The 26,198-nt window shown below is 35.0% G+C and overlaps 2 protein-coding genes across 4 annotated transcripts; both read left to right on the top strand.

Moving 5' to 3' along the window:
* The first annotated feature begins 3,393 nt into the window (after positions 1-3,393).
* On the top strand, positions 3,394-3,756 carry LOC121175202 (uncharacterized mitochondrial protein AtMg00810-like). Its single transcript, XM_041017539.1, has one exon. The coding sequence runs from the start codon at positions 3,394-3,396 to the stop codon at positions 3,754-3,756; it is 363 nt and encodes a 120-aa protein (XP_040873473.1).
* Positions 3,757-10,954: 7,198 nt separating this feature from the next.
* On the top strand, positions 10,955-25,420 carry LOC100795729 (kinesin-like protein KIN-12D). 3 transcript variants are annotated; one of them, XM_006583802.4, is made up of 38 exons: positions 10,955-11,249; positions 11,343-11,967; positions 12,077-12,232; positions 12,320-12,403; positions 12,975-13,094; positions 13,179-13,292; positions 13,373-13,465; positions 13,598-13,758; positions 13,863-13,937; positions 14,033-14,120; positions 14,203-14,261; positions 14,356-14,419; positions 14,511-14,576; positions 14,654-14,848; positions 15,335-15,439; positions 15,526-15,761; positions 15,841-15,910; positions 16,001-16,063; positions 16,343-16,387; positions 16,470-16,549; positions 16,662-16,710; positions 16,973-18,628; positions 18,742-19,185; positions 19,384-21,516; positions 22,059-22,166; positions 22,248-22,369; positions 22,503-22,590; positions 22,683-22,757; positions 22,902-23,159; positions 23,246-23,344; positions 23,607-23,681; positions 23,756-23,808; positions 23,949-24,060; positions 24,160-24,270; positions 24,451-24,621; positions 24,715-24,780; positions 24,888-25,007; positions 25,096-25,420. In XM_006583802.4, exons 2-38 carry the CDS (start codon positions 11,344-11,346, stop codon positions 25,234-25,236), a joined length of 8,379 nt encoding a protein of 2,792 aa, XP_006583865.2. In that variant the 5' UTR covers positions 10,955-11,249; position 11,343; the 3' UTR covers positions 25,237-25,420. The 3 variants fall into 3 exon arrangements, with proteins under 3 accessions (XP_006583865.2, XP_006583866.2, XP_014633631.2); XM_006583803.4 differs by having other exon boundaries at positions 18,745-19,185; XM_014778145.2 differs by lacking the exons at positions 10,955-11,249; positions 11,343-11,967; positions 12,077-12,232; ... (3 more) ...; positions 13,373-13,465; positions 13,598-13,758 and having other exon boundaries at positions 13,880-13,937; positions 14,053-14,120.
* The last annotated feature ends 778 nt before the right edge of the window (positions 25,421-26,198 follow it).

Consider the following 26,198-nt stretch of genomic DNA (forward strand, 5'->3'; position numbering starts at 1 on the left):
GTTAAGATTGTGAAATGCATTAGAGGTTAGTCATAACAGTTGGTTGTTAACTAACTATGGTTAAGCCTTACTTAGTGTATAAATAGCATGTAAATCCCTACAATAGTGTGAGTAATCATTTTTTAGGCACTAATAAAATTCTCATTCAAAAGCTGTTATTCTCTGTTATTCACTCTCTTTTCTCTCTTGCTTAATCCTTTTCCAAGAACCACCAAGAATCTTGATCCTTTCCAACAATTGGCACCAGAGCTACACGATCCACGACAGCGAAACCCAACGAAACTAACAATGGTGATGTTGAAGAACAAAGACCAAATCCCAGCGAAACTACCAATCTTTGATGGAACCAACTATGAGAGGTGGACAACGCAGATGAAGGTGGTGTTCAGATATCAAGGCGTGCTTGATATCATAAGCACCGACATCACACCATTAGAGATGAATCCCACAGAGGCACACAGAGCAACCCACCGTGAACAGATGAAGAAATATGATAAAGCGATCTTTCTAATTCATCAATGTGTGGATTCAAATGTCCTAGAGAAAATCATTGACTATGAGACAACCAAAGAAGCATGGGATGTGTTGGCTACAACTTACGCAAGTGACAAGCAAACCAAGAAGGTGAGATTGATGGCACTCCGGCATCAATTGAGTTTGCTTCAGATGGAATCAAATGAAACAGTGGCAGAATTCGTAAACAGGTTGGTGATTCTTGCTAACCAGATGAAGAGCTGTGGTGAGGTGGTGACAGATTCGATGAAGGTTGAAAAGGTACTCATTGGCTTAACTCCAAACTTTGATCATATTGTCTCTGCAATTGAACAATCAAAGGATCTAGAAACATTGAAATTGGAGCAATTACTGGGTTCTTTGGAAGCACATGAGTTAAAGATGAAGAATAGAGAAGGTATCAAGAAAGAGGAGAAGGCTTTCGAGCAAGCCTTATTTGCTAAAAATCAGAAGAAAGGTGGTGGTGATTCTTGGAAGAATAAGAAAGGGAAAGACAAGTGGAAGTATAACAAACAAGAAAGTAGTGGTTCTAAAAGTGAGAATCAAAAGAAAGAAGGAGAAAACAATGGAAAGGGAAAGAAGAAGTCAAAGGAGCACATTCAGTGCTATAACTATCAAAAGTATGGCCATTATGCAGATGAGTGCAGTAATCCTAAAGTGCCTAGGAAGAGGGGTGAAGAAGCAAAACTCGCTTGTGACTCTAATGATGAAGAAGCAGTGATGTTAATGGCCACTGTTAACGGTGAAACAAGCATTGAGGAGGAATGGTGGTATTTGGACACTGGTTGTTCAAACCATATGACAGGACATAAAGATTGGTTATGTGAAATTGATGAAACAGTGAAAAGAAACATCAAATTTGGTGATGGCAAGTCAGTAATGGCTAAAGGAATTGGCAAGGTGGCCATAAGAAGAGTAGATGGGAGCAAGGTGACTATTAGTGATGTCCAATATGTTCCTAACATGGAAAGCAATTTGCTAAGCTTGAGACAATTGCTAGAGAAAGGATTCTCAATGCATATGGAAGGTGAACACATGGAAGTAGTTGATTCTAATGGGAAATATGTCTTGAAAGTTGTTGTGTCTAAGAATAGAACATTCAAGGTGGGTGTGAGCACCATTAAGCAGAAGTGCTTGACTGCTCAAAGCAATGACAGTGTGTGGAAGTGGCATAGAAGACTTGGACATTTGAACTTCAACAACCTGAACAAGTTGCAGAAGAAGAACATGGTTGTGGGACTACCTTCAATTGAAGTACCAAGGCAAGTGTGTGGTAGATGCTGTGAAGGAAAACAACCAAGGAAGGCTTACAATGCAGCAATTCCAACCAGGGCCAAAGAGAAACTTGCAGTGATTCACTCTGATGTGTGTGACCCATTTGAAATCAAATCTCATGGAGGTAACTTGTATTTTGTCTCGTTTATAAATGACTTTACAAATAAAATGTGGGTTTATCTATTACAAAGAAAGGGTAAAGTATTTGTAACATTTAAATCATTCAAGTTACTAGTTGAAAAGTAATCTGGTAGTTCAATTAAGATGCTTAGAACTGATGGTGGAGGAGAGTACACTTCACTTGAATTTGAGAATTTCTGCAAGGAAGAAGGAATAATTCATGAGGTAATGGCTCCATACATTCCTTAACACAATGGAACTACTAAGAGAAGGAATAGAATAGTGTTGAATATGGTGAGATGCATGCTGAGAGAGAAGCATCTTCCACATGATTTCTGGGCAGAGGCAGTATTCACAACTACTCACATCTTGAATAGATGTCCTACAAAGAGGCTTGACAGTTTGACACCAAAAGAAGCTTGGAGTGGACTCAAGCCTAGTGTGAAACACTTCAAGGTATTTGGCTCACTCTGTTACAGACATGTGCCTGAGCAAAATAGAAGAAAACTGGACGCAATGGCTCAAACCTTGATTTTGGTAGGATATCACAGTACTGGGGCCTATAAACTATTTGATCCCTTGAGCAAGAAAATTGTGATAAGTAATGATGTGATTGTGGATGAGACAAAGGAATGGGACTGGAACATTGGTATGGAAAGACAAACCAATGAAACAGTAGAAGTGGAACTGGAAGGAGAAGAAATACAGGATGAAGTTCAGATTGACAATGAGCAATATGTGAATGATGAGCAAAATGTGAATGATGGGCCAGATGTGATTGGGGTTGTACCTTTGAGAAGGTCACTAAGATAGATAACTCCACCAGTGAGGTTTCAAGACTATGATGTCTTCCCTGATGCTGCTATCAATGTTAATGGTGAGCTGATGAACTTAGTGCTGTTAGCAGAAGTAGAACCAGTTTCACTTGAAGAGGCACTAGCCATTCCACATTGGAGAAAGGCCATGGAAGAGGAATTGAGATCAATTCAGAAAAACAACACTTGGGAAATGGTGAATTTACCAAGTAATAAGAAAGCCATAGAAGTGAAGTGGGTTTTCAAAACCAAAGTCAAGCCATCTGGTGAAATTGCCAAGTATAAGGCAAAGCTAGTTGCAAAAGGTTTCTTGCAAAAGCTTGGTCTTGATTTCAATGAAGTATATGCCCCTGTAGCTAGAATTGAAACTGTGAGACTCATAGTTGCAATTGCTAGCATGAGGAAATGGACAGTAAGTCAGCTAGATGTGAAGTCTGCTTTCCTTAATGGTCCATTAGAAGAAGAAGTATACACAAGGCAGCCACCTGACTATGAGAAGATAGACATGGAAGATAAGGTAATGAAGCTGAACAAGGCCCTATATGGCTTAAAGCAAGCTCCACGAGCCTGGAATAAGAGGATTGATGGATTTCTGTAGAAGCAAAAGTTTTTGAAATGCACCACTGAACATGGAGTGTACTTGAAAGATTGTGGAGTAACTGGTGTAGTGATGCTATGCTTGTATGTGGATGATCATCTTGTCACTGGAGATAGCAAACAGGAGATTGACATGTTTAAGAAGGAAATGATGGATGAGTTTGAAATTTCTGATATAGGCATAATAACTTATTTCCTAGGAATAAAGCTGTCTACTGGTGAAGACACAAATTTGGTTGATTCAACACTATATAGGCAACTCATTGGCTCATTAAGATATCTGTGTAATTCTAGGTCAGATATTACCTATGAAGTTGGCTTGGTTAGTAGATTCATGAAGAAACCTTGCAAGGATCATCTACTTGCAGCTAAGAGAATTCTTAGATATGTGAAGGGCACACTAGAATATGGAATTTTGTTTCTTGCAGCAAAATAAAATTTTGAGATATAAATTGTTGGCTACACAGATGCAGATTGGAGTCGAGATGTTGGTGATAGAAAGAGCACATCCAAGTACATGTTCATGCTTGGAAATGCTTCTATATCATGGTGTTCAAAGAAATAAGATGTGGTGGCATTATCTAGTTGTGAAGCTGAGTATATCTCAGCTGCTTTTGGTGCAAGCCAAGCCCTCTGGCTAGGAATGTTACTGGAAGAGCTTAACATCAAGTGTAGTAATGTAATGAAGCTCAGGATTGATAACAAATCAGCCATAGACCTTGCTAAGCATCCAATAACTCATGGACGCGGTAAGCATATAGAGGTAAAATATCATTTTCTTCGTGACCAAGTTAACAAGAACAAACTAGCACTTGAGTATTGCAGAACTGAGGAGCAGTGTACAAACATGTTAACCAAAACTTTGAAGCCTAAGAGACTTGAAGAAATGAAGAAAAAAATTGGGATGCACAAATTGACATATTTGAACTAAGGTGGTGTGTTAAAAGTAGTGTAATTCAAATGTAATTGTTCAATTTTGTTAAGATTGTGAAATGCATTAGAGGTTAGCCATAACAGTTGGTTGTTAACTAACTATGGTTAAGCCTTACTTAGTGTTTAAATAGCATGTAAACCCCTGCAATAGTGTGAGTAATCATTTTTCAGGCACTAATAAAATTCTCATTCAAAAGCTGTTATTCTTTGTTATTCACTCTCTTTTCTCTCTTGCTTAATCCTTTTCCAAGAACCACCAAGAATCTTGATCCTTTCCAACAATTTGATGGGAAAGAAAGTGGAAAGAAAAACAATACAATTAACAAAAATTTTCTTTTATTTGGAGAGAGTGAAAAGAGAAATTATTCTCCAGATTAATTTTTTTTTTCTTTCATCTAACCAAACACACCATTAGCCTTTTCCTCTCTTCTGCTGCAACTAATTTAGCCCCTTTTTCAGTTTGGCTTTTAGTTTGTTAGCGTGTTTTTCATCTGGATGTGGATTTTTAATATCTACTCATTGGTGGAGTGATGGGATGAATAATGCTTGTTTTGAGTTCTATTATACTGTTAGTAGTGGTGTTTTCTTGGAGGAGAAAGCAAAAATGATGCTTGTTGGTGTTGGTTGATGTATGGCCATGAGGGATGGTGAGGGTGTCGTGTGGGTTTGTTGACCTAATGAGAGAAAAAAAGTTTGGGTTTAAGGGCATAAGGGTGGAAGGCATGTGAGTGTTCTAACAAAGGGAGAAAATGAATTGTTTTCATGAGTTTGTGGCTTATGGAGATGTCATGGGTTGTAGGAAAGAATTCGGAGAAAAAGTGTTGATCTGGGGTGAGTCAAGGGTGGCGTGATTTGTTGAGTTAGCAATGTTGAAGTCAACCAGATTTTGGTGAAGAAGAAGGAAGTGGTTCCAAGGTTGAAGGAGATGGTAAACAAATTTAATTAAAAGTCATGTGATATGCAGGTGACTCCATGTGTAACGTTTAAAAGGATATTTTATATGAGAGGATATTTTATATGAGAGAAGTTTTTTCATGAAGGAAAATAAGAGTGATAATGAATCAACTTAACTTAAAGAGTAGTTTAAAATTCAATTCTTTGGATTTGAGATAAAAATTAAACTCGTTAAATAAATAAATAAAATTTAAGATGCGTATAGTGCATTACATATGGGAAAGTAAGGGTGTGTTTTGTTTGCATTTATATATATATATATATATATATATATATATATATATATATATATATATATGATTGATTAAGTTTTCTATTATTTTATATTTTTAGGATGTGTAATTTTTATTTATGTTAACTTTGGTTGTAATTATATTTTTTTGTCATACCTTGTGACCTTATAAAACTAATAGAGTAAGTTTAGTTTTATCTTTAAAAAAAAACAATCATTTTATCTAAAATCTACTAATAAATCGAAAATTTGAAATGTATAGGATTTTAAAAAATTAATTTTTGATTCATGTGATTCGAGCTAATGAGTTGAATCAAATTATTCATGAGCTTGAACTAAGTAGAGTTTGAGCTCAAAATAATGTTATGTCGAGCTAGAAAAAATCATGTTTCCTGAGAATAAATAAAATATGTTTGGTTGACCACTGCTTAGAAATCAAAGGGTTACATAATATTTTTGATAAAATTTAAGATGCATATGGTTTAATTCTGGTTTGTTCACGAATTAGTGCATTACATATGGGAAAGTAAGGGTGTGTTTTGTTTGCATTTTTCATTTTCTGAAAACTGTTTTCATTTTCAAAAGATTAGAATTCTGAAAACATGTTTGGTTTGACTTCTTATTTTCTGCTTTCAGGAAATAAAAACACTGAAAATGCGTTTTCAAAAGAAAATGTATTTTTAGATTTGCTTAAAATTACATTCCTTGCCACCGCGTTTTCACTTTACCCAAAACGAGGTTTCTGTTTTCAACTGAAAACGAGATTTTATTGTTTCTATTTTTTGGTTCGTTTGAGAAAATATTTTTATTGAAAATATTTTCAAAAATACAACCAAACACATTTTCATCACCATTTTCTATTTTCAGTGAAAATAAAAACTGAAAACAATCAAACCAAATACCCCCTAAGATTTTCACTTTCTCCATGGGTGATTAAAAAACATTCCCGAAAAACATTTTTTCCCATTAATGTTATTCTTTTTTAGTTGATACCAAACATGGGAAAATATGTTTTCCAATCTATGAATCTTGAGAAACCAAAAATTTCTCCCCTACTAAATTCCCCATAATGAACAATTCGAGGGGTTTTGTATGTTTTGAAAACTGAGCAAAATTTGTGTAAAGGTGGTTTGAGTAATTTACCCTTAAAAATATGCATTTATTGTACTTTTATTTTAGAAATTTATTAAAATATTTTTTAAGTCCATATATATATTTTCATCGGTGAGAATCAAATATAATATCAGGGGTTTACAACCATGGTTGTTAAACTCTCGATTTAAATGATTTTACGATTCTACTGAGGGTTGACGAGTTAAATCGGAAATAAAATCGAAACCGGAGTAGACTCATCCGATTTTGCGTAGACTCGGACAAGTTTGGGTAGGCTCGCGAGTATGCTCCGAGTCCATGAGTTTATGAAAACTCGAAACGGCGTCATACAACAACCCCCGAAAATGACTCTCGCGACTCTCTCTACTCACTCACTCTACCTTGTTCAAGCTACTCCCAAAATGACTCTCGCTGAGCTACTCGCGTCGTGGTGGTTGTCGTCATCGCTGTCGTGCTGGACTGCTGAGCTAATCACGTCATGGTGGTCTTTGTCATTGTTTCAAACTTGAAATCCCTCACTCGTCGAAATCCCTCATTTCCTGACCTAGCTCCAAGCTTTGCTCCATGACGCTAAGGTGTTTTCTTTCTCAAAGCTTATTTGTTAATTCATCTCTGTTAATTGAAAGTTTGAAATGATGTTTAGTGTTGAATTCTGACAACGCTAAGGTGGTCCCCCAAACATGGACAAATTATCTGTTAATTGAAATTTTGGCTTCATCAAGGGTGGATAGTGGGTTTTGTTGCTGCCTTTTAGGTAGTGGGTTCTATTGCTGTCTTTTGAGTAAACTCTTACGAGTTTACGATTCGATTCTACGAGTCGAGTTTGCGGAACCTCGATGATTTTATGTAGAATCGCGAGTTTAACAACCATGTTTACAACAACTCACGTATCCTACTCAACCAAAATTAGACCATCTTGACAATCCATATATGTGTGAGATAAAGAGAAAGAGAGAAAAGATTAAGTTATTCCAAGAACAACTCATTTAGAGTTACTCTTCATTCTTATCATTCATTTTCTTAGAATTTAATGTTTCTAATGTGTAATTTATTTTAATCATTAAATTTGAAGAGAATGAATAAAGAGAATAAAAATTAACTTCAAATAAAATAAAATAAAATAAAAAATTACTCTTGGAGTAACTTGATCATTTATCTTTTTCTATATATAAACTTATTTATTTATTTTATAAATTAGACTATTTTTTTTAACTAGAGTATTTTATTTTAACTATTTTTCTCTGACGATAGCATTTTTAAGATTTATTTTAATCCCTTATGTCTTTTAATCTATATTTTAATTCTAACTTGAATTTCAATATTTTTTTTATAAAAATGTCAATAATTAAGAATTGTATTGTGTCACAATAAAAGTTATTTATTATAGATTTAAAATATAATTTATAAGAAAAATATTTATTAATTAAATTTAATTATAATATATTTTATATATTTAAAAATTTCATTTATTTTAAAATTTTAAATATATAAATAAATTTTTACTTAATAAAATACACATGTTAAAATACTAGTTTTTATATAAAACATTTTAACTTTTTTATATTCTTAAAATAGTTACTTTTAACTTTTTACATCTCTATATTTTAACTAATTGTATTTTAAATTAAATAATTTCAAAATTTATATATTTATGTTAAAATTTGTTGTTCTTAATTAATATTAGCTACTTTAATCCATTAGGATTGAGCTACGGAGGGAGTTGGGGTAACGCACATAAAATTCTAAGTTTGAATCTCATTTTGTGTTTTAGTGCATTCTCTCGTAAAATATGATATATTTCATTATTAATTTCTCTTTTCAATTTTGAGTTTAAATTTTTTAAATAATATTGAACATGTTTTATATATTTAAAATTTATTATTTTAATATATGTATTTTAAATCATTTTAAAATTTATTGTGCATATATTTTTATAATTTAATTACTTTGTATAAAGTTTTTAAGTTTTATCTAAATTCAAAATGCAAATACATAATATATAGCTTTCTTATAATACTTCTTAACTTTTTTTTTAGAGGATGTTGTTATACCTAAACATGAAAGTTAAATTATGACATGTCGTGGATATGGATTTTGTTCCATGATGATGTGAAACGGATAGTGTGCACTTCAGATACATGTTCTTGTCCATTTTGAATGGGCATTTAAGATTTGTTAAAAAATAAAAGATTAGATAATATAAAAATATTTGTTTAACGTTTGATTTAAAAAATGATTAAGGGATAATACAAAATAGAAAAAGATTAATTGGACAAATACCCAAAAACTTGTAACTTACTAAATTTCAGTACCACTCTTTGTCCAGTATCTAACAAAAGTAAAAATATAATATTAGTATCTAACAAAAGTAAAAATATAATATTGTTCCTATTTTATGACTTTTCATTATCTCATCCTTTTTTTTCTTTTTTCATGTGTTTCATTTTCTAAATTTTTCTCTCCAAACGCCGTACCTGCCAGCAAGGCCCATATGGAGTGTTGCTATTCCTTTTTTGCTCGTCATTTCTTTCTTTTTATTGATCATTTATTCAAATGCTTCCATCGTTATCTTCCTCTTTTTTACTATATTTTTTTTTCTTTTGGCCAACTCTAGCGAGGCTGCGTCATGCCACCGTGCCGCCGCCACCATCGTCATGACCCAGTGGCGTCAGGGGTCGCGCCTCCTCTGTGAAGGTGCCTCCCCTTTGTTGCATCATCAAAGTGCTACTAATGCACCTTAGATTTTATAATAAAATTTATATTATTTTGTTCAATATATAAACACATCAAATAAGATACAACACAAAATTAGTTGTATTGTGTATCGACCACCAATACAAAAAGTTGTCATGCGACTTAACTATTTATCTAGTGTTGTTTTGTCTTTCATGTCTTTTTAACAAATCAAATGCACCCACAGTGTTATGCGAGATAGTGTCTGGTTCCTCATTTTCCTCTTTCCACAGGGCCCCAACCCTTAAGTAAATTGCTTCAACATAGTAGTTGCGAAATGGATAACTCTTGCATCCATGATATCTTCTAATCTAGGATTTGTCCTCCTTTACATAATCATGCATAGCTGGTTAGCATGATTTTAGAGCATAGAAATCGTCGGTGGTCTTTCTCTTGGTAATGTGTTAGTAGATAAACTAATAAAGGTGCTCATTTATTAGCGAATGTTGGAGTATGCTAGTCCCAACCTTTTCTGGTTTGGGATTCTCCTTGTCTTTGCTTAAGTTCTCTTCTGTTGTTGGATATATTAGGTTGAATGTCTCGGTAATTTTTCAAACATATCTAAAAAAATTCATCATTTTCATTCTTGAATGTTTATGTTTTTGTCACAGTCTTTATATTAAGAAAATTATAAATAAGTCTTTGAAAGAGTAATTTGTCAATCACATTAGTGCAATGCTTTAAAAAATGTGTGACTAAATAATAATATTAATATATGTTTAGAGACCAAAATAATCCCAAGTAATTGAATTTAAAGACTAAAATAGATTAACTAGAAATTTTTAAAAAAATTATTGATATTTTTTATCTTCAAGAACTAGCAGGTTACACTTTACAGATCATAATAGTGATTTATTTCATTATATTTAATCAAACTTGTGTGAGCCATGTCCATGCAACAAAATGTTGAAAACAACAATAGTAATGGACCCAACATTGAATAACCATGACATTTGAATCTTGCACCTCCTATTTTATTTGTATGGACAAAAATATACTTAAATGGGTTATCTTGCAACTCCCTTCACCACCTCCAATGCAAGTGTAGAGTAGTGTTGCAACACTAATAGATCTAGTAACAACCATGTTCGATGTAGGTGGAAGCATGACCTATGCAAAGCTTCCCACAATAGACCCACCATCCAAGACTCCTTGGAAACTCTTGTAGAAGAACGGTGAAGATGTGGTTGAAGGGAGTAACAAATCTGAGAAGCTAGAGATGGATATTTCTCATGACATAAAAGATGAACAAGAAGAAAAGAGAACAAGGGGTATCACCCTATTCTAGAAGGTAATCTTTATTTTTTGGAATAGCTATGTTGGAATAAAAATAAGTATTTCAAACTATTTAAGAATAATCACTCTTAAAGGTAAAATTACTGTCTAAAATAATTATTTTCGGAATAATAATAAGTGTTTGGTAAAAATTACTTTTCAAAATAGCTATTTGATAATATGATACTATTCTGGGAGTTCCTAATAAAAGGTTATTATTGTCCATACAAATAAAATAAGAGCTGCAAGATTCAAATGCAATCACCATAAGTGGGTCGATAGTAATGGACTCAACTTAGCTAAGTAGATACCATCAGAGCATCTAGCCGTTGAAATTTTAAATCCTTGGTGTAATTAAGGACCCCCGTGGAATGACCCAAACGCCCCGGCATTTCAAATCTCCAAACCGCGATTACGTCAACTTTTATACATTCTTTGAACACCCTTTTCCTTACATCCATTTTTTCAAATCAAAAACTCGTCACAGCAACAACAGAGCGAGAGTGAGAGAGTGAGTGAATGAATAACTTTGGATCTATGTTGAAATTGAACGCTCCAGTTCAATCTCAAATCCCTAGCAGCAACAACTCACTGAACTCAGATTGAAGCAACTTAACACAAACCAAAGCAAAATTCAGCACTCTTCAAATTCGTCGCTTCGGAATCTTCTTCTGCAACAACTCCTTCAGGTACCTGAACCACACTTTCGCGTGATTCGGAACTCATTTTCATAAATTAATTTTGCGTCATTCGTGATTTTTCATTTTCCATGTATGCTGTAGAATGCTGAGGGATTTCAAGCTCCCACGCCGAAACGCTAGCAAACACGAAGAGCCGGAGAATGTAGATCCTTATGATTCATCCACCACAATTCAGAGGCACGCGGAAGGTTCTAGACATCCGTTGAATACAATTCAAGAGCCTGATGCGCATTGCGAAAGCAAGATTGACAAGACTCCTTCGAAGAGAGGAAGAGGAGGAGCTGAGCTTCGCACGCCGGATAAGCACGGCGGAGGGAGCATGCTTGTGAAGCACCGGTTCGGGTGGAATCACAAGCACGAAGGAGTTTCGTCGTTCGGTGATGACAGGAGAGCATCTGGTGTTGGGAATGTGACTCCTCGCGTGCCTCGCACCGTGGGGAGAGCTTCTTCGAGTGTTGCTGCTTGTTCCGAGAGCAACTCCACTCAGAGCACTCCGAATAAGAGTGTGACTAAGCCACCCCCGAGCTCGAGTGTTCGGAGCAAGGCGGATGGGGGAGGCTTCAGTGCTCGTTTGGGGAATTATGCTGCATTGTATAAAGGGGTTCCCAGTTCGGCTTGCTCCATGCCCACGGTTGTTAACACGGTCGAAGTGCCTCACTTTGATCTCAAGGAAGATTCTTCATTTTGGATTAATCACAATGTACAGGTGAGTGGTCCAGATTGTCTCCAATTGAGCTGATTTGATTTGGATGAGAATGTTTATTGAATTCTGGTGCTTATTGTGATTTGTGGTGTGAATTTTTTGTTATGTGTAGGTTATTATTCGTGTTCGTCCTCTCAATAGCATGGAGCGATGCACACAAGGGTATAACAGATGCCTGAAGCAAGAAGGCTCTCAGAGCATTACTTGGATTGGGCAACCAGAGAACCGGTTCACCTTTGACCATGTTGCATGTGAAACCATAGACCAGGTGTTGTTACATTGAAAATCTTTTTTTGAGGTGCTAATTTCATGGGATGGAGTTGTTGATTTCTGTCTCTGGTTTATGGTTATGTAGGAAATGATTTTCAGATTGGCTGGTCTTCCAATGGTAGAGAACTGCCTTTCAGGATATAATAGCTGTATGTTTGCGTATGGACAGGTAATATCCTGAACTTAACCGCCTTTTGAGATTATGTCTATCTTTTCTGTTAATTGGTCCTTGTTCTTATAAACAAAGTAAGATTTAAGCATTTGTTAGCATGTATAACAGAATTCTATGCACTGGTTCCAATGTAATGCTTATTGGATTGGATATTGTTTTGATTTGAAATTAAAAAACGGAATTCGTGATGTCATTTGTAATCTACATCAGTGTTTGCTTGGCTGGCTCTTTAGTTTTCCCATTACCAAATAGTGATGTTGCATTAACTCTAATAAGTTATCATGCATCATAAATTAGGAGTGTTTGCCACTGCCATATCGATTTATGTCGGTAGGAATATGTGCAGTTTTATGAATTAGGGATTAAAACAGCCTAGCAGAGTTTAGACATTTTTTCAGTCTTCTTATGCAGCATTTTAGCTCTTTGTGCAGTATATGGATCATTTCTCACAATGTTGTTAGGTGTAAAATCAATGTCAGCTGTTGAGAGATTGTATGCTCTGGTGTTGTATAACATAATTTGAAATGGACAGTGACAATATTTTAACTGTAAGATGATAATTTTGCAGACAGGAAGTGGGAAAACATATACAATGCTCGGTGACATTGAAGATTTAGATGTGATGCCTAGTCCTCATCGTGGAATGACACCGCGTATATTTGAGTTTTTGTTTGCCAGGATCCAAGCTGTAAATTGATCAATTGTGGCTAATTCAGTTTTTATATATAAGCTGGATTTTATAATCAGTATTGATCATTAATCCAAATTCCAGGAAGAGGAAAGCCGAAGAGATGAGAACTTAAAATACAACTGCAAGTGTTCCTTCTTGGAGATTTACAATGAACAAATTACAGATCTACTTGATCCCTCCTCTACTAATTTGCTAGTAAGTGTAGTTCAATCATCAGCTGTCTGTCAAAGCATTTTTAATTATTTCTCAATGCTCCTATAATTTTTTTTAAATAGCTGCGTGAGGATGTCAAGAAGGGTGTTTATGTTGAAAATTTATCCGAGTTCGAGGTTCAAAGTGTGAGTGACATAATAAGGCTTCTAATTCAGGTACTAGCCTATGGGACCATCCTTTTCATTTTGAGGAATCCCCAAACAACTCCCTTTCTATGTTATTTAAATGAACACATATTTGCTCTGAAATGCACTTTCTTCCATTAAGTTGTAGTTTCTGACATGTAGGGTTCTGCAAATAGAAAAGTTGCAGCAACAAATATGAATAGAGAGAGCAGTAGGTCCCATAGTGTTTTTACATGTGTAATTGAGAGCACATGGGAAAAGGATTCTACAACTAATTATCGTTTTGCAAGGTTAAACCTGGTTGATCTAGCTGGCTCAGAAAGGTATGTCATCAGCTTCTAGAGTTGATTGAACCAAGTGTAGCTGGGGAATTGAGATATGTATATGCATGTATTAACCAAGTTACCGTTATCATTATCTGTAACAGACAGAAGACTTCTGGTGCTGAGGGGGAGCGTTTAAAAGAAGCAGCTAACATCAATAAATCATTATCTACCTTGGGGTATTTTAACATTTTACCTTAATACATTAAGATTTTGAATTGTCTTATTTCTGCTTTCTCATTGAGTAGCTAGTATTCTCTAATCATTCTTGCAGTCATGTTATTATGATACTAGTGGATGTGGCAAATGGGAAGCAGAGGCATGTACCTTACAGAGACTCCAGACTAACGTTTCTTCTTCAGGTTGATTTATGTGCTGGTTTAGTTTGAATCTTTAGTCTCAGGGTTCTTTTTATTCATCACTATTTTTTGGCATAAAATGCAGGACTCTCTTGGCGGAAACTCGAAAACAATGATCATTGCCAATGTCAGCCCTTCTATCTGGTTTGTTCATTTATCTGGAACTATATTTCCTTTATCGAAACTTTACAGGTTACCATAGAAGCTTGATGGAGCTTTGCCCATTTCACTTTTTCAGCTGTGCTGCTGAAACATTGAACACACTTAAATTTGCTCAGAGAGCAAAACTTATTCAAAATAATGTGAGTGCCATTCTATGATCAGTCTGATTTTCTTTCAAAGAAATGAATCTCATCAACCTATCACTATACATTCCGTATATTGTTCTTGTAGGCTGTGGTGAATGAAGATTCTACTGGGGATGTAATTGCTTTACAGCATCAAATTCGGCTTTTGAAGGTGGTATCAGTTATTTCTTGTAGTATAAGTTTTGTCTGAGTTGATAATTTAACTCAAATGGTAAGTTTTTGGGCCAGGAAGAGCTTTCTACCCTCAAACGACGGCAGAATGTCTCTAGGTCTTTGTCATTTTCTTTGTCATCTATCAGAGATATAAAACAATCACTAGAACTAGAAGACTGTTGCCTAGAAAATGCAACCGACGTGGTTGATCAACATGAAGAAAACATGCCTGATTATGAATCCAAGGGCATCAGAATGTCCCACAAACAGGTATACACTGCTTGGCTATGTTAATGAAGGTCAGTGTAATGACAATTTATGCTTGAAGGTTGAACCAATGTTTGTACTATTTTCATGCCTTGTTGCTTCAAGATATATTGAATTAAGGATTTCTCCTGTGTTATTAATCATTTGTTTTATAAGAGATTGCTGTCCTAAGTAAAATAAGTTGTGATTATGCTGTTAGCTTCTATGGGAGGTGAGCCTTAGTGCAATGGTAATGCAATGCCTTATGACTTGTCTCAAGTTTTAGCTGCAGAAAAAACCTCTCCTCTTATAGCGATACAATGTAAATTTGGACCTTCCAATATCCCATGATGGTGGAATTCTTGTGCACTGGCCTGCTTGTGGCTAAACTAACATAATCAACCACTAGTCTCCTAAAAGCAAGTTACATAATTGTTAGCATCTCATGAAGTGACCATATAGTTTTATTTCCTTCAAATATTTATATATTCAAAATCATTTGTGGCTCAGTTAAAATCATTGGAGACAACTCTTGCCGGTGCTTTGAGAAGGGAACAGATTGCAGAAATTTCTATTAAGCAACTAGAAGCTGAAATTGAACAATTAAACTGTTTGGTATTTCTCTTATGAGCTCTTCTTGCTATTGGAGTTTTATATTTAAACTCTCTTCACTCTTTATCCATAAATCTGCTATTACTCAGGTTCGTCAAAGAGAGGAGGACACTAGGAGTTGCAAAATGATGCTTAGGTTTCGTGATGACAAAATTCATAGATTGGAGTCCCGACTTGCTGGTTCCATTCCTATGGACACATTTTTGCAGGAAGAGAATAAAGCACTTTCTGATGAGATTCAAATACTTCAGAGCAAACTTGATCGAAATCCTGAAGTCACCCGGTTTGCTGTAGAGAATATCAGGCTTCTAGACCAACTTAGAAGGTGATATATCTTTTCTTATAAAGACAATGACAATGAAATATTATCTCTTTTCCGCAGTTCCTTACAATTACTTGCACAGATATCAAGAGTTTTATGAAGAAGGGGAGAGAGAGATTCTATTGACTGAAGTGTCTTCTTTGAGGGAACAGGTACTTGTGTTTCTAGAATTTAATACAGAAGTAATTTCCCTCTTAGATTCCTTGTTTTTTAAGATTCTACGACTTACCTTTGTTCTGTAGTTGCTTCAATATCATGGAAGAAACTCCATACAGGCTAATTCAAATTGTGACATTCAACCTCAGGTTAGTCCATAATTACCTGAAGCAGTTCATGATTTCCATTCATTGAACATTTCATTCCCTTTTTTCCAGTTAAAATAGAATGTATGCTGAAATTGTGTTTCTAAACCAGACTTACAGAGGGATATATTTGTACTAGTATGGTATGAAATTCAGTCGTTGTTAGAATAATAATCTTTAATCAACTGCGTAAATAGCCCCTTAATTGAAGCAGTAATCGACTTTCATGCTTACGCTAAAATCCAATATATTTCTAACAGTTTCCATTTACTACTGGTGCAGGAAGCTCAGTGCTGCAATAAAGAAAATAACCCTACTGATCTAGAGGTTTTATTCCTTCATAATAATTTAACCTTTTTTTTTCCTCTCAAAATAGTGATGTGTGACCACTTCTGTTCATGGGTTGCAGCTAATAAACACCCTTGATGAGTTAGAGGAATGCAGGCGTAATTTAAATTATTGCTTAGAGGAGAATGCAAAACTCAATAGGTATAATTTTTGTACTCCTGTTGAAGTACTTCCATTGGGTTGTACACTAACAGATTGGAGCTCCAAATTTTGGCCGTAAAAATCCTAATGTTTTAATTGCATATTTATACAGGGAAATAGATTCTCTTCACTCAATGTTAAGCAGCACAAATGCTACAAAGGTAGTCTTGTTATTCTGGTTTAACATCTTTTCGTTTTGTCCTCTACTATATTGTACAAATCAATAGGAGGAGGAGTATGCCAATGGTGTTTGTGTGGAAAGGCTTATGATGAACTCAATCATATAAATTCTTTTGGAGTTGGACCTTATTTCCTACACATTATCGTCTTTATCTTCTACAAATTTATTTATTTACCCCTTATTATTTATGATAGTTCTGTGTCATGTGAAATAATGTTTATTTTTTTCATTAATGTTTTCAGGTTTCTACCAAAGGACCATTTTGTGAAGCTCAGGCAGTTTCACAGATGGGGGTCAAGCTTGAAACTCATATGTTACAACACACAGATGATATTTTAAATTTGCAGTTGGAATTGGATATAATAAAGGTCATTCTGAAGGAAGAGAGGTCTTTCCGTGGCATATTGGAGGAGCAAAAAACATACTTAAATCAGGATTTTTTGATGGCAAAAGACAAGATTGAGCAGACAAGCAAACAGTTAGAAGATGCAAAATCTATCATTGAAGCTCTAGAATCACAGCAAATATTATCTATCAAAGAAATAGAAGAGATGAGGAACAAGAACAGCCATTATATGGAGCTTATGGGGAAGCAAGAGCATGAAATCATGACCTTGAAGAACCAACTTGCATCTAAAGAGTTTAGAGATAATTTGCTTTCAAATTATACAGAGTTTGAAAACAAGTCCCCCTTACAGGCAAAATTCAGAAGGATGCATGAATCTCTTGAAAAGGCCAAGCAACTGAACATGTCATACCAAAGTGATCGTGCATTCCAGATATCCACTGAGGAAGAGAGGGATGAAATCCGTCGGCAAGCCGAGGCTGAAACTGTTGAGGTGATTGTCTGTATGCAAGAAGAACTTGCCCTGCTCCAGCATCAAGTAAATGATAGTCGTTTGAAGGAAACAGAAATGAAAGAGAGTATGCTGCATCTGGAAACTGAATTGAAGGAGTTGCAGAAAAAATTGCTTACTACTATTGATGATAATCAAAGTTTAAGGGAGGAGCTTGGCCAGAAAGATGTAGAACTCATATCACTGGCTGAAGAATGGGAGCTGTTAACCTCTGAGATTGAAGAGGTTCTTCTTGATGGATGTGAGGCAATAGTTGATGCCTCTGAGGAACTTGGGAATATAAGGAATTCATTTCCACAGAAAAGGATCTGGATTTCTGAACAAGTTGGCATGATAGTTAGAAAAATTTCTGAGAAGGAATTATTGATTGATGAACTTAGAAGATGTTTGGAAGATGCAAGCAATAAAGGAAGTGATATGGAGTGTATGCTGAAGTCCTTAAGAAGTGCAGCATTAGTCATTACCAAATCCCACCAGAGGGAGTGTGCTGAAAAAGAAAAAGAAATTCTCCTATTGACCTCACAGCTGAGTGAAAAAACATCTAGTGAGGCACAGCTGAAGGAGCATTTGATAATGGCAGAAGATCATATCAGAAAAGCATCAAATTGTGCAACTGTGGCTTTTGTAGTTGTGAATAGATTGTCAGAAGTGAATCTTGGTTACCTTGATGATCTAAAGCATAAGGATATTCTGCTTAGTGAATTAGCAGAAACTGGTAATAGGAAGGATATCCTTCTCAGTGACCAATCCACTTCATTTGTTCAAGCAGAGAGACAGATAACTGAGTTGCAGGAAAGATGTAATGAATTATGGCAGAAGCTGTCTGAGGAGCAAGAGCATTCTTGTGCTTTGGAACAAAAGCTTGAAGATATTGAAAAGAATTCCATTTCAAAGACAAGGGAGCAGCTAGTGACATTGCAAGATGGTGTCTCTTCAATCAGATCATGCATGGCTTCTTTTGCAGACCATTCAGGAAGTCTTGATAATAGAAATTCATTGGATGCATGCACATCAGACTATGATGATATTGGTGAACCAAGGGTAAGCTAATGCTGCTTTTTGATAGATTACTTTAGGTAATGTCACATTTATTTGATTCATGTCAGTGGTCTGTGAATGGTTTTTATTCAGTGTTTGCTATTTTGACATTGTAGCAGACAAGTTCTGAAACACATCAAAATAGTGATTCAGATCCCCTTTCTGTTGAAGAACCCATAGTTGACCTGGCTGACTTACACTTGGTCAAAAGTGGATATGATACGAAAGACCTGAAATCAAAAAATGTTGGCAAGGATGTGCGTGAAAGAGATGCTACTATTAGGCTTTTGAGAAAAGAAATAGAGTGTGCTCTTGAAAGCTTAAAAGAAGTGCAATATGAGATGGCCAGATTACATGAAGAAAAAAAAGAGATGTCCATGTCTGAAAAGAAGAATCAGCAAAGCATAGAGTGCCTCACAAATCAGATACTTTTCCTGCAAGAAGCTATGAATGACTTTGAGGAGCAATCTAAAGTCAAGATTGATGTACTCTGTCACAGAGTTAGAGACCTGGAGAAACTTCTGAAGGAAGCTAGCTCCCATTGGTATAAAAGGAAAGAGGTACAGCGTTGAACCTCTGTTTTCATTTTTCCTCTCTTCCATTCTCTAAAAGGAGAAATTTGTGTTTGCTTTATGTCATTCTTAGGGTTGATTGTGCATTTACTTGTTTTTCTTGTCATTAGCTTTCCCCATTCCCCTTTCATGCTGATTGACACTTTTTGACTGAATAGTGTTAAGACAATGCTTTTTGCTTTGCAGTCACTTGAACTTGAAGTTGGAGAGGCAAAGATCATTCAAGCTCAGAAAGCTCAAGAGGCATCTTGTATTCTTGCTAAATTCGAAGAAGCACAAGATATGATGAGAGAAGCAGATATTATGATCAATGGATTGGTGATAGCTAACGAGTCAATGAAGATTGATATAGAAAGACTCAAAGACAGAGAAACGACTTTACTCAATGAGAAGGTTACATTAGTCAGCAATATTGAAAGCTTACAAACTGTTGTTGATTTGAAGCATAAGGAGATAGAGGACCTTGTTGAATCGAGTCTAGTAGAAACAAGGGATCTAATTGTTACGTTGGATGATGTCATTAAAGACGTCCAATTGATGATGACAGAAAATTTCAAGTCTTTAGCTTGTGATTTAGAGTGCTTGAAGTCTCAATGTTTATATTCCACTAAATTGATACAGCCATGGCTTGAGAAGATATGGTCAGAGATAGTTTTTAAAGATTGTGCTATGTCTGTGCTACATCTTTGTCACATGGGTATTTTACTGGAAACAGTAACGGGGATGCATGCAGAAAATGGTTTGCTTTCACATGGCTTGTGTGAATCAAACTCTTTCATAAGTGATTTGAAGGAACATAATTATAGGACAAAGCAAGAGCTTGATATGTGCAGAATCTTGAAAGGGAAACTGCTGGCTGACATCAAGAACAGTTTTGATTGCATTAATAAGAAAGAAGTTGAAGCTGGAGAGATCACCATCAAGCTAAATACTTTTTCTAAAAACATATCAGACCTACAGCTTCAAGAGGAGATAATGCTGCTAAGGTCGAATGAAATGGGATCCCAACTTGCTAAACTGATGAGGGAATTGGATGTGAGTAATACAGATATTGTGACATCCCTTTTAGATCAAGAGAAACTAGTGAAACAGAAAGTAGAGGCCATAGAATCTGAGGCTGAATTTTTTATGGCAGATTGGTATGCCAAAGACTTTGAATCACTTATCCATGCTTCTGAATTGAAAAATATGTCATGTAATATAGCTAATATGGAGGAGCATTATGTCAACTACTCCTTATTAATTGAGCAACTGAAGAAAGAAACAATCTTTTCCCAAGTAGAAAACGAGTTAGCAGAACAAATTTTGATAGATAAGGAAGTTGAAGTTTCCCTTTTAGAAAGAGAAGTTCAGCAGGCAAAAGTGGAAAGGAAGGACCTAGTAACAGAATTAAACCGGAATGTCTTAAGGATTACAGAGATGGGTGAAGTAAACAAGGTCCTTGAACAAAATATTGAGTTTCTAAAGGATGTTACTTGTTCTAATAATGCATTGAAGGGTGAACTTATCGAAGCTAACAAGGAAAAGAAAAGACTGCTGGATAGGATTCTTGATCTGGAAGCTGATTGTGATAAATTACTTGGTGATGTCATAGAGAAGGATGTGACTTCTGAATTTTCTTTCCAACAGGTTTATTTTCTCGAACATCAAAAAACAGAGTTAAAGAAAGTAAACTATATGTTGGAAAATTCATCTTGCGGACTGAAGAATGAGCTGAACCTAAAGGATTCAGAGTTAACTAGAATGCAGAGCTTTCTGGAGGTCGAGTTATCCAGAAAGGATGATGTAATAAAAGGACTGTTGTATGATCTGAGCTTATTACAGGAATCTGCATCCAACAATAAAGACCAAAAAGATGAAAATGAAAAAATTGTGGCTACAATGGAGGCATTAGAAACGGAGCTAGCTGTTAAATCAGGTGAACTTGCTGACGTTGTTGCAAACTGTCAATCGCTTGAAGCTCAGTTGCAGGACAAAACAGTAATAGTTACAGCTCTTGAGTTGGATCTCTCAAAAGAGCGTGAGGCTCTAAAGTTGCAAGTCAGTGAAAATAAAAAACTTGCAACTCATATTGAAGGCGCCTTGGCAGCGAGACAACTGGCTGACAATGAGATAACAGAAAGAATGAAGTTAACAGAGAGCTTAGAAGATGCAATGCTGGAAATGAACAGTGTTATTAGCCAAATGAACAGTGATCTGGATGAACTCACTAACGAGAGGGATCAGCTTCAGGGTCAAGTAATTTGCCTCAAAAACAGGCTTGAAAAAGCTGAAGCACAAGCTGAAGCTAATGAAGCAATTGCTCAAGAAGCTCAGAAGGTAATGCGCTTATCTATTAAAAATGCAGCTTGTTTTCTTTCCATGACATTATTATTGTATATTCCATGATTCAACACGAAAAACTTTGTTATGTAGTATCTTCAACATAAGACATAAGTCTTGAGGAGCTGTATCTTCAATGGTTCTAACATGTCTTTTTTTTTTTAATTTTATTTTAATGTCAAATGACATAGAAAGCCATATCAATTTGACATTTGAACTTTGTACAATTTTGTAGAGATAAATTTTTTTGCACATTTCTCAACTCTGGCATCTATACAATTTCAAATGCAATTTAGTTAAACTGTGAGAATCAGAATTCTATAGAGATTAATGTGCCAAAGGAAGCAAAACATATAGTACAATTATGATTTTGATAACCTATCATTAAAATTTTGATCTTTGAAAAATAATTTTTCCATTGCTCATTGATTTGCTTCAGCTCTAGAAATAAACTTGCAGTCAAAGGAAAAGAATGGTGAACTAGCTGAATGATTGTTTTCTTCCTTGTTTCTGGCTGATATTTGTTACAATAATTACAGGTGGCAGAATCAAGACAAATTTATGCTGAAGACAGGGAAGAAGAGGTGAAACTTCTAGCAAGATCAGTTGAAGAGCTGGAAAGTACTGTAAATGTACTAGAAAACCAAGTGAGTTGTCTTTTTTTATGGTGATATTTGACAAGAAGCTTGTCTACCTTCATAGGTATCACACTTAATTATTTTGTTCAGGTTGACATCCTTAAAGGAGAAGCAGAACGACAGCGGCTGCAAAGAGAAGATCTAGAGTTGGAGCTACATGCATTAAAAGATCAGATGCAAAATGTCAGAAATGTTGATGGTGACATGAGAAGGTCTGGGACATTTATTCCCAACCATATGCCTTTTTTTATGTATATATGGCTTCTTCATCGTAGGCATATGCAGATCTACCGTGCTAATCTATAAATATAAGATATTTTTCTGTTTCTATTTCAATTCGTGTAGATTTTTGGATGAAAAAGAGAAAAGCCTCAATGAAGCCCTAAATCACATACAGGTTCTTAAGAGGGAGTTAGCAGGAAAGGATGCAGAGGTAGGATTTTTAAAACATGACCAATCATGTCTCTTGGATTGAAGTTTCTCGTAACAGATAAAGATTCATCTTTTTTCTTTGCTCTCTGACAGATTCAACGAATGAAAGCTCATATTTCAGAGCTAAATTTGCATTCTGAAGCACAGGCCTTGGAGTACAAGCAGAAAGTTAGTAATTGTATTGATAAAATAAAATAAAATGATCTTGGTTGCTATTAGTTATAATTTATGTAGTTCAGCAGTACCAACTATGCATGTAGTTTCTTTACAGGCTATTTATTGTTCTATTATTATTATGTTATTTTAAATCAGTTCAAAGCATTGGAAGCCATGGCTGAGCAAGTCAAACCTGAGGGCCTTTCTAGTCATTCCACCAGTGCTAATTCCCACAATGCATTGTCAAACAAGTCTGAGAAGAATGCCACCAAGTCTCGAGGTTCTAGTTCTCCTTTCAAATGCATTGGGCTGGGCTTGTCGCAACAGGTAAAATATGAGAAGGTTGAAGAGCTGTCTGCTGCAAGACTGCACATTGAAGAACTAGAAGCCCAGGCAGCATGTCGACAGAGAGAGGTTGACTTTCTCTTAAATTGAAAATTCTACAGTGGTTGGTTTTGCTTTTATGGGCCTCAATTTGTTCCTTCCTTTTCCTTGTCCAGATATTTGCACTGAATGCCAAATTAGCATCTGCTGAGAGCATGACACATGATGTAATTCGAGACTTACTTGGAGTAAAGTTGGATATGACCTCTTATGCGGTAAACTCGTATTTCTCTTGTAATGTCTTTTTGTTTTCATATTTCATGTTTGGTATACATAGACAAAAATCAAACTTTCATGTTATCATTATTCTGAAAGGAAATTATGCACTTGCAATTAAAATATGCTAGACATGGGAATCATTCCCATAAAATAAAGAAAGAGAAAAAAATGGAAGTAAAAAAATGTTTTTTACAAAAGATTATTTAGAGTTCTAGTCGCACACTGACGCTCATCTTTAATTTAATTTCCTTAATGTAGTCACTAATTGATGATGAGAAAGCGGAGGAGATTACAGAGAAAGTTAAATTTCTTACTCTGGAACCTCAAGACAAGGTAATCTACACTTTAGACTAGATAGCGCTGTTACTATGCTGGAGCTTAAGCTGAATTGCTCGTTCATTTCACAGGAGGTTATTAAGCTAAAGAAGCAGCTGAATGAATTCATTGAAGAGAGACAAGGGTAATTAAATTTCAGATTTCTTTTTTTGAGAGGTGGGGTGGGGTTTGAGAATCAAACGTCAGATGCTAAACAGGGAGGTTTTTAGCTTTTTTTTCCTATACACACAATTCTAATGATCCTGAATCCATACCTGCTGTTAGATGGCTGCAAGAAATGGATAGAAAACAAGCGGAATTGGTAGCTGTACAAATTGAATTGGAAAACCTTCGGCAGCGAGACCAGTTACTAAAGACAGAAAATGAAATGCTGAAGGTAGATGATTAAAACTTTTATTCTTTCTCTTTTTTGTGCTGTTCTTTTATTGTTCTTCCATTTCTAATTTGCAAGCCTTGCTGCTCTCATTTTGTGCAGATGGAAAATGCAAGTAAGAAGAATAAAGTTGTGGAACTGGAGGAAGAAATTAAAAAGTTGTCTGGTCAGCAAAACCTTCAGCAGCGTATTCATCACCATGCTAAAATTAAGGTGATATGCCATCATTTTACTTTACTCAAGGTTCAAGCAGATGTTTTTGCTTCCTAGTTCCGACATTATTTTTGCAGCACTAGATCTCAAACTATTGACTGCATATTTAATCCAAATAATAATTATAATTCCAAAATATCTTTTAGTAATCTTCTCACTAATCGTGAAATTATGCAACAGGAGGAGAATAACAAGTTAAAGATACAGAACGAAGAACTCAGCGCAAAGCTCCGGAAGTCAGAGATCTTCCAGTCGCGTGTCAAAGAAGACCTTGCACGTCTTCGTGCTTCTGCTGGCGTGAAAACAAGCATTAATTTTGACGAGGAACAACGTCTGATGATAAAGCTGAAGGTCAGTTACCAAAGAAGTAATGTGATGTGTTGTGGTACTCTCAAGTAGCTAAATATAGCATAAATTTACATACATGTGTGAATAATGCCACAGGAGATCGAGGAAGAGAAAGTACAATTAGCCCAGCAATTACTGAGATTGTCCACTAATGTTCTAAAGGTTAGTTAGGACAATATTATTTATGGTTCTTGCCTTCCAACCTCTCCAATGCAATAAACAAAGTCTGAGTTTGGTTAAACAAAACGTCATTTATGCTTTATTTTCAGGTGGCTGGAATAGTAAGACCAATATCAGATGTAAATCCTTCTATGGCTGAGGAAGCCCTACAGGACCTAAAGAATAGGATAACAACTCTGGAAATGGAACAAGAAGATTTGAAGTTTAAGGTAACCACACAAACACTTAGAGTTAATTTGTTTGCATAGCCTTCTTCTATATCAAATTTTAAAGAACATTTTGCTCACTTTTGCTCAGAATAAAATTATTAAGGAAAAGATTCGATTATCCGAGCTCATGCCACAAGCTTCTTCTCCTTTGAACCCTAGATCTGAGGAGAATCGTATGACTCCACCAAGGGCATCCCTGGCTCCATTCCTTTCCAGTTTTGATCGATAATGAAGCGTGTTATTGTATTTTGTTGTGTTTAGCCATTCATGTTATATTCTTTAATTTACCTGTAAATAACATTTATGTAGTCTACGTTGTAAATAATCTTTATGCACAATTTTCGGAAAGCTATTTAAAGAGAAATTATTTATCAAGATATTCAGTATATTTGATGATGTATTAAATAGTTTTAAATTATACGAAATTTTGTATACTTCATTTATTCAATGAAACTCTAAACTAACATTTAGATTAAGCAAATCTACTTTTAGATTAAGTCTTGAATAGTTATTCTCTTCAACAACTTTTTATAGAATATAAAATGTCAATTCAATTGTTGAATTACATGATATTATTTTCACAAATATACATAAAAGTTGCTGAATAGTTTAAGTCTTGAATAGTTATTCTCTTCAACAACTTTTTATTCTAATTTTTTTATATCTTTATGTAATTAATTAAAATATTATTTTCACAAAATTGAGTATTTTGAACAATTTTTATTTTCAGATGGCATATTATACCGCTTGAGCAAAGTACTCTCACTTGACCAAATAACAAATTCTTTGTCCCGAATAACATTATTGATGAACATAAAGATATAAAAAAATTAGAATAAAACAGCGGATTATTTTGAGTGAATAATAGATTATTTCAAACATAAAAAAATTTAGAGTTGCTATGATTTTCAACATCATTTTAAATCAATAAAAAAATATTTACAAACTAGTTTAACCATGAAATCAATCTTTAAACATGATTGAACATGAAAATCATTTTAAATCAATATTTACCTAATTTTAATATCCCCTCAAAGAAAACCTTTTATTCGAAATTCCAAGCAATGACCTTGTGAGATAATTTTTTTTTCCATCAAAACTTTGTTGTTCCATCCTTATGCATTTTCAATCACATTTCTTTCCATTTTTGTTTTCTCTTGGATAATTTGGGAGAGAAATCTTAATGAATGT

The sequence above is a fragment of the Glycine max genome, chromosome 7 (assembly GCF_000004515.6).
Source record: "Glycine max cultivar Williams 82 chromosome 7, Glycine_max_v4.0, whole genome shotgun sequence".
Taxonomy (NCBI): domain Eukaryota; kingdom Viridiplantae; phylum Streptophyta; class Magnoliopsida; order Fabales; family Fabaceae; genus Glycine; species Glycine max.

Coding starts and splice junctions, on each gene's coding strand:
- LOC121175202 (XM_041017539.1), top strand. CDS start 3,394: ATGCTATGCTTGTATGTGGATGATCATCTTGTCACTGGAGATAGCAAA.
- LOC100795729 (XM_006583802.4), top strand. CDS start 11,344: ATGCTGAGGGATTTCAAGCTCCCACGCCGAAACGCTAGCAAACACGAA. Junction 12,404..12,974: donor GTATGTTTGCGTATGGACAG/GTAATATCCTGA, acceptor ATAATTTTGCAG/ACAGGAAGTGGGAAAACATA. Junction 13,938..14,032: donor AAATCATTATCTACCTTGGG/GTATTTTAACAT, acceptor TCATTCTTGCAG/TCATGTTATTATGATACTAG.